The sequence below is a fragment of the Heptranchias perlo genome, chromosome 7, assembly GCF_035084215.1.
Source record: "Heptranchias perlo isolate sHepPer1 chromosome 7, sHepPer1.hap1, whole genome shotgun sequence".
In the NCBI taxonomy this organism is placed as follows: Eukaryota; Metazoa; Chordata; class Chondrichthyes; order Hexanchiformes; family Hexanchidae; genus Heptranchias; species Heptranchias perlo.
In genome coordinates, this window is record NC_090331.1 from 56,816,977 (window position 1) to 56,829,182 (window position 12,206).

General features: G+C 40.6%; 1 protein-coding gene across 16 annotated transcripts in view; it reads right to left on the bottom strand.

Annotated features, from left to right (window-relative positions):
* ttn.2 (titin, tandem duplicate 2) overlaps positions 1-12,206 on the bottom strand; it is a 373,025-nt gene that overhangs the window by 302,565 nt on the left and 58,254 nt on the right. For all 16 annotated transcript variants that reach the window (XM_067987638.1, XM_067987650.1, XM_067987647.1 and 13 more), the window contains one exon: positions 832-1,020. In XM_067987638.1, coding sequence (XP_067843739.1) covers positions 832-1,020 — 189 coding nt within the window. The remainder of the gene's footprint in view (positions 1-831; positions 1,021-12,206) is intronic.

Genomic DNA, 12,206 nt, shown 5'->3' on the forward strand with positions numbered 1-12,206 from the left:
CTGGGGTTGATTCTTAAGGGAAACCAAATGTGGGCATATGCCACTGGATCTTTGATGTAATTTCTTCAACCTTTTTATATCCTGGAAAGGAGGTCAGGTTTTAAATTGTATGACTGACATTAATAATGACAAGCCAAGGTACAAACTTGACACTTGTAAATCAGTGCATCTCTGTAAGTTTGAATTATTTTAGGTGCATTTGATATAGGCTATGAAAGCTTTCATCTTACTCTACAGTTTTGTGGAAAAATGTTAAAAGTGAAACCATTGCAAGAGGAGTCCTAACTTTTAACTCAAGAAAATCCAAACAAAATGATTAAATACAACACTTTATTGCTGAATAAATTTACAGTTATAACATATTAAGTTGTTTAAAAAACAAACTGTATTTAGTAAGGAAGTATAATCATTTTATAGTGGAATTCCACAGTGTGCACAGCAGGTGGCCTCTGTTGTTTACCTTAGAGGTGGATGAAAACTGGCCTTGAGAGATACTACACGTGTGGACACAAATGTAGACTAGGTGAGTTGCTTGATGAAGTCTATAACTGATGAAAATGCTTCAAGAAATGGTAGGTACAAAAATAAGGTGGAATGGTGGACAGCAATACAAGCACAAAATGCACATGCTTTCACAAGAAATGAACACTCTTCCTGGCCCAATTGTGCTGATGAATGGAAATGAATGCCACAGGCAATGACAAACAGTACTAAACTATGAAAACAACCACAAACAGAAATATGCTTCAAAATTCATACCAGTAAAATAGAAATGTAAAAATAATATAAGGTGTAGCATATAAAGTCACAAACAAGAATAAGTTAATTTACCTTCCAGTTTTAAGTTAGCGGTACATGACACCTCTCCAGCAGAGTTGGATGCTACACATTTGTACATTCCTTCATCCTCTGGGTAGGCTTCAGCAATTTCCAGCTGGTAAGTGTCTTCAAACTGAACCATCTTGAAGAATCGTGATTGTTTGATCTCCTTGTGTTTACTATACCAGGTAACCTTTAGATCTATATTTATTTAATAAAATGCACTTTCATCAGAAACATTGTCCCAAACTGACTATAATCTTGATAACAGATTCCAACTTAATGACTTATTAACTTAAAAGTGTCAAAATTAAACTCAAATAATGCAACTGTATAGTGCTTACAATTTAAAATAATGTAACTGAAATATAAATAAAGTATGTGCATCATAAAAATCTGTTGTGCACATGAACTGATTATGTAAAAGGAGTGGCGGTAGAGAGTGGCTCCCCATAAAAAGAGCGGGAATCTGCGAGTAAGTACTAGACAAACAGAGGAAAAACTCACAAGTAACGTCATGGTCAGTACAGAGTGAAGAGCGGCGGAGCCCGAGAAATTAGATCTAAGTGTTTAAATTATCATTTAACTTAAGTCTTAAGAGAATATCGCCTTTAGGTAAACAAACAGACCTAAGAAATTTGTCTAAAAGATCTAAGGGGATAAAATAAACAAAGTAGAGTAAATCAACATTAAAGGGATCCAAATTGCATGAAATATATATTTGGTATACATAAATAATTCATAAATAAATAATAATCTTGTAATTAATTACTAATTAATTTGAAATCAAACTAATTATAATCTTGACCTCAAGTTATTCTATTAGCTCTAGAAATAAATTACTGCTAACAATAAATAAATAAAGATTAGAAATGGCAGCACAAGCAGTGTGTCAGGACTGCAGAATGTGGGAGTTTATGGTCATTAACACTGTCCCGGATGATTACACCTGTAGGAATTGTCTCTACCTTGAAACATTCCAGTTTAGAGGTGTTGAGCTGGAGTGCGAGTTAGAGACCCTCTGACACATAAGGGAGGGGGGAGGAATTTCTGGACAGTTTACTCCAGAGTACAGTCACACCTCACTGTAAAACACAGGTGCAGGAAGGTGTGTGACAGTCAGTCGGTAAGGTAAGGTGAACCTAGGGGAGGTAGAGAAGGAGGTACTGCAGACACTGGTCCTATCAAACAGGTACGATGCACTTGCTACCTATGGGAATAAGGATGAAGGCTGCAGGGAGGATGGCCAGAAAGTTAACCAAGGCTCCGTGGAGCAGGGGGCGGTCCAAGGGAAGCGGGGTGGGGGGAGGAACAAAATAGAAATAGAAAGGTTGTTGTCATGGGGGATTCGATAATTAGGGAGATAGACTTGGGTATAATTTCAAAGTTTGCAGATGACACGAAACTCGGAAATGTAGTAAGCAATGTGGAGGATAGTAGCAGACTTCAGGAGGACATAGACAGACTGGTCAAGCGCATTGCGAATGGAGTGAATTGTGAACCTAGTGGGAACTTGAGAATTTGGTGAGAGGGAGACTCTGTTAAAGTAGTGGGTGAATTGAAATTAAATTTAGTTTAAAATGTAACGAAGAACTTTAAAACTTTAAAAGGAACTGCAAGTTAGGTGACAGTTAACAGTAAGTGATTGCCTGAATAGAGGGTGATTATTGTGAGCTGGAAGCTGATTGAGCAGTTTTAACTGGTGTTCTCAAAAGGCATATAAAGTAAAAGTTATCTACTGAAGCACAGAGTGCATTGTGAACTTGAGAATTAGGTGTAGAGGGGGAAGGACAGTGAACAGAGAGGAGGAGACCTGGTGTAAAAGGGTAGGTTGATTGGGGTAAGTAAACAGTAAGTAAATTAATAATAATCAAGTATCTAAAGGGAGTTTAGAAAAAAAGATTTCTAAATATAATGGATGGGCAGCTGAGACCCATTGCCTGCAATGCCTGTGCCATGTGGGAACTTCAGGACGCTTCATGTATCCTGGAGGGCCACATGTGCAGGAAATGCCTCCAGTTGCTTGAGCTCAAGCTGAGAGTTTCTGAGCTTGAGGGACAGCTGGAGTCACTGCAGAGCATAAGGCAGGCTGAAGGTTTCCTGGATTGTACGTTCCAGGAGGTGGTCACCCTGCAGCCACAGAGAGTTCAGGATAGCAAGTGGGTGGCCATCCAAAAGGGTAGGAAGAGGCAGGCAGTGCAAGAATCTTTTGGATGTGTGGCACACTCAAAATAGCATGGTTGATGACACCTTGAAGGTGTGCAGTCCTGTGCATGGCACCATGGGGCATAGGACTGCATAGGGGGGGCAGAGTGAAGTGTAGAAATGCAGTAGTCATAGAGGATTTAATAGTCAGGGAGATACAGGTGTTTCTGTGATTGTTGATGTGAGTCCCACATGGTGCGTTGCCTCCCTAGTGCCAGGGTAAAGGACATCATGGAGGGGGTGCAGAACATTCTGTGGGAGGGAAGGGGAACAGCCAGCAGTCATGGTCCACGTGGGTACCAATGACATAGGGCAGAGTTTCAGGAGCTAGGGAGGAAGTTAAAAAGCAGGACTTTACAGGTAGTAATCTCTGGATTACTCCCAGTGCCAGGCGCTAGTGAGTACAGAAACAGGAAGATAAGGCAGGTTAACACGTGGTTAGAGAAATGGTACAGGAGGGAGGACTTCAGATTCTTGGGGCATTGGAACCAGTTCTGGGGCAGGAGGGACCTATTCAAGATGTACGGGATGCACCTCAACAGAACTGAGACCAATGTCCTCGCGGGGAGGTTCACTAGTGCTGTGGGGGAGGATCTAAACTAATTTGGTAGGGGGGGTGGACACTAGGATGTAGCATTAGAAAGGAGAAACAAGGTGCACGAAGGATTGAGAGACAGATAGCACTAGAGTAAGAAATAGTATGGTATTAGGTGGGATCAGACTAAGAGAGAATACAAGAAGGTCTAAAATAGGTTTACAGTGCATATGTGTAAACGCACGAAGCGCGGTAAATAAGGTTGGTGAGTTGCAGGTGCAAATAGCCACATGGGAATATGTTGTGATGGCGATAATGGAGACCAGGCTCAAAAAAGGGCAGGATTGGTTACTAAATATTCCTGGATACAAGGTGTTAAGGAAAAAAAGGAGTGGTGGGGGGGGGGGGCCTGGTGGCAGTATTGATTAAGGAGAATATTGCAGTGCTGGAGAGAGAGGTGGTCCTTGAGAGCTCAAAGAAAGAATCAATTTGGTTAGAGTTCAGAAAGAATAGAGGTGTCATTACACTACTTGGTGTATTTTATAGGCCACCAACTAGCGGGAAGGATATAGACGAGCAAATTTGCAGGGAAATTAGAGAGGTGCAAGAACTACAGAGTAGTAATAATAGGGGACTTCAACCATACTAATATAGACTGGGATAGTAATAATGTAAAGGGCAAATGGGGGGAGGAATTTCTGAAATGTGTTCAGGAGAACTTTCTTGATCGGTGTGTTTCCGGCCCAACGAGGAAGGAGGCATTGCTGGACCTGGTTCTGGGGAATGAGATGGGTCAAATGGAGCAAGTGTCAGTGGGGGGAATATTTAGGGCGCAATGATCATAGTATCAAAAGGTTTGGATTAGTTATAGACAAGGAGCAAGCTAGAGGAAAAAAATACTTAATTGGAGGAGGGTCAATTTCAGTAAATTGGAATCAAAGATTGGCAGGCAAATCTGCAATCGAACAATGGGTGGCCTTTTAAAGAGGAGCTGGTTCAGGTACAGTCTAGGTACATTCCCAAGAGGGGGAAAAGTAGGGCAACCAAAGCCAGAGCTCCCTGAATGATGAAAGATCAAGAAAAAGGGGCATATGACAGATGTCAGGTTGATAATACAAGTGAGAACCAGGCTGAATATAGGAAATACAGAGGGGAAGTAAAAAAGGAAATAAGAGGGCAAAGACAGAGTATGAGAATAGACTGGCAGCTAACATAAAAGGGAATCCAAAAGTCTTCTGTAGGCATATAAATAGTAAATGGGAAGTAAGAGAAGGGGTGGAGCCAAATAGGGACCAAAAAGGAGATCTACGCATGGAGGCAGAGGGCATGGCTGAGGTACTAAATGAGTACTTTGCATCTGTCTTTACCAAGGAAGAGGATGCTGCCAAAGTCACAGTAAAAGAGGAGGTAGTTGAGATACTGGATGGATTAAAAATTGATAAAGAAAAGGTACTAGAAAGGCTGGCTGTACTTAAAGTAGATAAGTCACCTGGTCCAGATGGGATGTATCCTAGGTTGCTGAGGGAAGTAAGGGTGGAAATTGCAGATGTGCTGGCCATAATCTTCCAATCCTCCTTAGATACGGGAGTGTTGCCAGAGGACTGGAGAATTGCAGACGTTATACCCTTGTTCAAAAGCAGGTGTAAGGATAAACCCAGCAACTACGGTTTAACCTCGGTGGTGGGAAAGCTTTTAGAAATGATAATCCGGGACAAAATTAATAGTCACTTGGACAAGTGCGGATTAATAAAGAAAAGCCAGCACGGACTTGTTAAAGGCAAATCATGTTTAACTAACTTGATTGAGTTTTTTGATGAGGTAGCAGAGAGGGTTGATGGAGGCAATGCAGTTGATGTGTATATGGACTTTCAAAAGATGTTTGATTAAGTGCCACATAATAGGCTTGTCAGCAAAGTTGAAACCCATGGAATAAAAGGAGCAGTGGCAGCATGGATACGAAATTGGCTAAGTGACTGGAAGCAGAGAGTAGTGGTGAACGATTGCTTTTCAGACTGGAGGAAGGTATACAGTGGTGTTAGGGGTCGGTGCTGGGACCATTGCTTTTTTTTAATATATATTAATGACTTGGACTTCGGTGTACAGGGCACAATTTCAAAATTTGCAGATTACACAAAACTTGGAAGTGTAGTAAACAGTGAGGAGGATGGTGATAGACTTCAAGAGGACAGACAGACTGATGAAATGGGCAGACACATGGCAGGTGAAATTTGAAGTGATTTGTTTTGGCAGGAAGAACGAGGAGAGGCAATATAAACTAAATGGTACAATTCTAAAGGGGGTGCAGGAACCGAGACCTGGGGGCATATGTGCACAAATCTATCAAGGTGGCAGGACAGGTTGAGAAAGCAGTTAAAAAAACATACGGGATCCTGGACTTTCTAAGTAGAGGCATAGAGTACAAAAGCAAGGAAGTCATGTTGAAATTTTATAGAACACTGGTTCGGCCACAACTGAAGTATTGTGTCCAATTCTGGGCACCGCACTTTGGGAAAGATCTGAAGGCCTTTGAGAGGGTGCAGAAGAGATTTACTAGAATGGTACCAGGAATGAGGGACTTCAGTTATGTGGAGAGACAGGAGAAGTTGGGGCTGCTCTCCTTAGAGCAGAGAAGGTTAAAAGGAGATTTGATTAGACGTGTTCAAAATCATGAACAGTTTTGATGGACTAAATAAGGAGCAACTGTTTCCAGTGGCAGAAGGGTCGGTAACCAGAGGACACAGATTTAAGGTAATTGGCAAAAGGAAACATGAGGAAACATTTTTTACATAGTGAGTTGTTATGACCTGGAATGTACTGCCTGAAAGGATGGTGGAAAGAGATTCAACAGTAACTTTCAAAGGAATTGGATAAATACTTGAGAGGAAAAAAACGACGATCCAGTTGTTGTGGTCCATGTAAGGACCAATGACATAGGGAAGAACAGGCAGGAGGTCCTACTCAGAGTATCAGGAGCAAGGAACTGAATTAAAAAGCAGAACCTCATGGGTGGTAAACTCGGGGTTATTATCCCAGCCACATGCTAATTGCCATTGGGATAGACAGATCAGGAAGTTGAATGCATAGCTGAAAGATTGGTGTGGGAAGGAGAGTTCCAGTTCATGGGACACTGGCATCAGTGCTGGGACAGGAAAGAGCTGTACCGCTCGGATGGACTCCACATGAACGGGAATGGGGCCAAGGTCTTAGCGGAAAGGGTAAATAGGGTTGTGCGTAAGACTTTAAACTAGTCAGGCCGGGGGAGGGATCTGGTTGAAATAACAGTAGCCCGAAGATAAAAGAAATAGGAGGAGAGTAAAGGTCAAACTAAGAAAATGAATATGGGTAACAAATGGTCAGGAAACAAAATATTATAGAACTTAAGTATAAAATAACTGTTAAAAATAGTGAGGAATGATTAATAAAAACAAATTAAATTGCCAGTACAGCAATGTACACAATATCCGAAACAATATGGGGGAACTGGAGGCAACAATTCGTAGAGAGGAACCAGATGTAGTAGGGATAACTGAAACATGGCTGTGTAAAGACCAGGATTAGCTGTTGAATATTGCAGAATATAATATATTTAAGAAGAATGGGGTAGGGTAGCTGTACTAATTAGAGAAAACGGAATGGCAGTTTATGTTCTTTTTTCCTACTGCCATTTAGATGGATTGAGGTAAAGGATAAGAAGGGATCGATCACGCTAATTGGGGTATACTACAGACCACCTAATAGTGGAAAGAAATACGTAGGGAAATCTATGAAATGAGTAGAAGACAGAATATTAATCATGGGAGATTTCAACTACCCCCAAATAAAATGGCAAGAAGTGGTAGTGAAAGGGGAAAAGAGATTGGAGTTTTTACAGTGTGAACAGGACTCCTTTGTTACCCAGTACATAAGAAGCCCAACAAAAGAGGACTCATTGCTGGATCTAGTAATGGGAAGTAAACCAGAGCAGATAAGAGATGAAAGCATAGGGAGAGCATCTAAGCAATAGAGATCACAACATAATAAGGTTTAAGATAATGATTGAGAGAAACATAAGCAATAGATTGGGGGGGGAGGGAAAGGCAAATTATGAGGGGTTGAAGATGGAACAATGGAAAGTGAACTAGAAAAAAATATTTTCTAAGAAAGAGAGCAGCAATGGGAAATATTTAAAAAGATGATCAACGGTGTTCATGAAATATATGCCATTAAAATACAAGAACAAACTTGCCAATAATGAGAGATATGGGTAAAATTGAAACGGAAGAAAAAGGCATGCTCTAAATACATACACAATAAAGGAGGGAATGATAAAAGGATGATCAAAGAATATAAAAAGAAATAGCAAAGTATTCTATAGACACAAAGGATAAAAGGAAAATTAAGATAGGGATTGGGCAATTAAGAGATGCACATGATAAAGTCACAGGTAATGACAGTGAAATGGCAGAAATATTGAATAGTTACATGCCTCAGTTTTTACCAGGGAGACTAACAAGGTGGACATGACATTAGAGAAAGAGATCAAAAAGGATATTATGACATTTAAGATAGGTAGGCAGGAAATAATTGATAAACTAGACAAATTTAGAGAGGATAAAACCCTGGGTCTGGATGAATTGCAGCTGCACATACTCAAAGAAGCTAAGGAAGAGACAGCATCGAGTCCACAGCACAGAAACAGGCCATTTGGCCCAACTGGTCTATGCCAGGTTTTATGCTCCACATGAAACTCCTCCCTACCTACTTCATCTAACCCTATCAACACGCTCTTCTATTCCTTTGTCCCTCTTGTGCTTATCCAGTTTCCTTTTAAATGAATCTATGCTATTTGCTTCAACTACTCCTTGTGATAGCGCGTTCCACATTCTTACCACTCTTTGGGTAAAGGAGTTTCTCCTGAATTCCCTATTGCATCTATTAGTGACTATCTTCTATTTATGAACTCTAGTTTTGGACTCCCCCACAAGTGTAAACATTTTCTCTACGTCTACCCTATCAATCCATTTCATTATCTTAAAGACCTATATCAGGTCACCCCTCAGCCTTCTCTTTTCCAGAGAAAAGAGCCCCAGCCTGTTCAGCTTTCCCTGATAAGTATATCCTCCCAGTTCTGGTATCATCCTTGTGAATCTTTTTGCACCTTTTCCGATGCCTCTATATCCTTTTTGTAATATGTAGATCTGTGCACAGGGGATCAGAGGCACTAATATATATCCAAAAGACTGGCGGACAGCTAATGTTATTCCTATATTCAAAAAGAAAGAGAACAAATTGGGGGAACTATAGCCCAGTTAGCTTAACATTGGTAGCAGGAAAGATATTGGAATCTTTATTCAAAGGTGTACAACTTTTGTATTCCAACCCCCTTGAGATAAAGACTAACATTCCATTAGCCTTTTTCATTACTTTTTATACCTGAGCACTAGCTTTTGGTGACTTGTGTACATGGAACTGTGGAGTAGCAAAGGGTTTTTAGTCTCTCACCAATAGAACAATACAGCACAGAAGGAGACCATTCGGCTTATCGTGCCGGCTCTTTGAAATAGCTATCCAATTAGCCCCAATCCTCTATAGCCCTGCATATTTTTCCCCTTCAAGTATTTATCCAATTCCCTTTTGAAAGTTATTCCACCACCCTTTCAAGCAGTGCACTCCAGATCATTGCTGCTCGCTGTGTAAAAAATGTTTTCTTCATGTCGCCTCTAGTTCTTTCACCAACTACTTTAAATCTGTGTCCTCAGGTTACTGATTCTCTGCCACTGGAAATAGTTTCTCCTTATTTATTCTATCAAAACCCTTCATGATTTTGAACTCCTATTTCATCTCCCCTTAACCTTCCCTACTCTAAGGAGAAAACCTCCGTTTCTTCAGTCTCTCCACATAACTGAAATCTTTCATCCCTGGTACCATTCTAGTAAATGTCTTCTGCACCCTCACTAAGGCCTTGACATCCTTCTTAAACTGTGGTGCCCAGAATTGGCCACAATACTCTAGCAGGTGCCTAACTAGTGTTTTATAAAGGTTTAGCTTAATTTCCTTGTTTTGTCCTCTGTCTCTAGGGGTGACAAAACAGACAGTATGAGCTACAAAAGGGAGTATGAAAAGAAACTTGCAAGGGATATCAAAATCAACACAAAAAAAATTTACAATTTTATATTAGGAAAAAGAGGATGGTCAAGAGCAATGTGGGCCCCTAAAAACTGATAATGGTGATATTGTAAATGAAAATAAGGAAATGGCGAACATGTTAAATAATTACTTTGCATCAGAATTTACAGTAGAGGATGCCAGATGCCCCAAGGAAACTAATTTTGAATCAGGGACGGAGGCTCACCATAATTAACATAAGCAAATTAAGAGTAATGAAGAAAATAATGGCACTAAAAAGTGACATCCCCAGGACCAGACAGTTTCCATCTGAGGGTTTTAAAAGAAGTAGGTGAGAACGTTGCAGAAGCCCTAACTATAATCTTCCAAAGTTCTCACGATTCAGGAACCTTTCCTTTTAGATAGAAAAATTGCACATGTCACTCCACTATTTAAGGGGAGAGAAGGAAATCAGGGAATCATAGACCAGTTAGCCTAACATCTGTTGTCGGGAAATTACTAGAGTCTATAATTAAGGATAGAGTGACTGAACACCTTGAAAATTTTTAGCTTATCAGAGAGAGCCAGCATGGATTTGAAAAGGGTAGGTCATGCCTGACGAAACTGATTGAATTTTTTGAAGAGGTGACTAAAGTAGTGGACAGGGGAATGTCCATGGATGTTATTTGTATGGACTTCTAGAAGGCATTTGATAAAGTCCCTCATGAGTGTTAGCTAAAGTTGAAGCTCATGGAATTGAGGGCAAATTATTGACCTGGTTAGGAAATTGGCTGAGCGGCAGGAGACAGAGTGTAGGGATAATGGGCAGGTACTCAAATTGGCAGTGTGTGACTAGTGGTGTACCACAGGGATCTGTGTTGGGGCCTCAACTACTCACTGTATTTATTAATGACTTAAATGATGGGATAGAGAGCCACTTATCTATGATGACACAAAGATAGGCAGCATTATAAGCAGTGTAGATGGAAGCATAAAATTACAGAGAGATGAATGGGTAAGACTGTGGCAAATGGATTTCAATGTAAGCATGTGTGAGGTCATCCACTTTGGACCCAAATGGTGAAGCTCAAAACAGTGGAGGTCCAAAGAGACTTGGGGGTCCATGTACATAGATCATTAAAATGTCAGGTACAGAAAATAATCAAAAAGGCTAATGGAATGCTGGCCTTTATAACTAGAGGACTAGAATACAAGGGGGTAGAAGTTATGCTACAGCTATACAAAGCCCTGGTTAGACCACACCTGGAGTATTGTGTTCAATTCTGGGCAACCTTAGGAAGGATATATTGGCCTTGGAGGGAGTGCAGCATAGATTTACTAAAACTAAGGTTGTATTCCCTAGAATTTAGAAGATTAAGGGGTGATTTGATCTAAGTTTAAGATATTAAGGGGAACTGATAGGGTAGATAGAAATAAACTATTTCCGCTAGTTGGGGAGTCTAGGACTAGGGGACATAGCCTAAAAAAGAGAGCCAGGAGTTTCAGGAGTGAAGTTAGGAAACACTTCTACACGCAAAGGGGGGCAGAAGTTTAGAACTCTCTTCCTTAAACGGCAGTTGATGCTAGCTCAATTATTAATTTTAAATCTGAGATTGATAGATTTTTGTTAACCAAAGGTATTAAGGGATATGGGGCTAAGGCAGGTGTATGGAGTTAGGTCACAGATCAGCTATGATCTCACTAAATGGCGGAACAGGCTCGAGGTGCAAAATAGCCTACTCCTGTTCCTATGTTCCTATTTATAAAGCCGAGGATCCCATATGCTTTTTTAATGGCCTTGTCAACTTGTCCTGCCACCTTCAAAGACTTTGGTACGTACACTCCCAGGTCTCTGTTCCTTCACTCCCTTCAAAATTGTACAATTTTAGTTTATATTGCCTCTCCTCATTTTCCCTACCAAAATGAATCACTTCACACTTCTATTCCTTAAATTTCATCTGCTATGTGTCTGCTCAGTTCACCAGTCATCTATGTCCTCCTGAAGTCTGCTACTATCCTCCTCACTGTTTACTAGATTTCAGAGTTTTGTGTCATCTGAAATTTTGCCCTATATACCCAAGTCTAGGTCATTAATAAATATCACAAAGAGCAGTGGTTCCAACACTGACCCCTGGGGAACACCACTGCACACTTCCCTCCAGTCTGAAAAACAACTGTTCACCACTACTCTCTGCTTTCTTTCCCGTAGCCAATTTCTTATCCATGCAGCTATTGCCCCTTTAAACCCATGGGCTCCAATTTTATTCAAGTCTATTATGTGGTATTTTATCAAATGCCTTTTGAAAGTCCATATACACAATATCAACCACACTACCTTCATCAATCCCTTCCATTACTTCGTCAAAGAACTCAATCAACTTAGTCAAACATGATTTGGCTCTGTGCTGGTTTTCATTTATTACACATATTTTTCCAAGTGCCAATTTATTTTGCCCTGGATTATTGTCTCTTAAAGATCCCCCACCATCGACATTAGGCTGACTGGCGTGTAGTTGTCAGGTGTATCACACTCCCCTTTTTTGAACTGAGGTTTAACATTTGC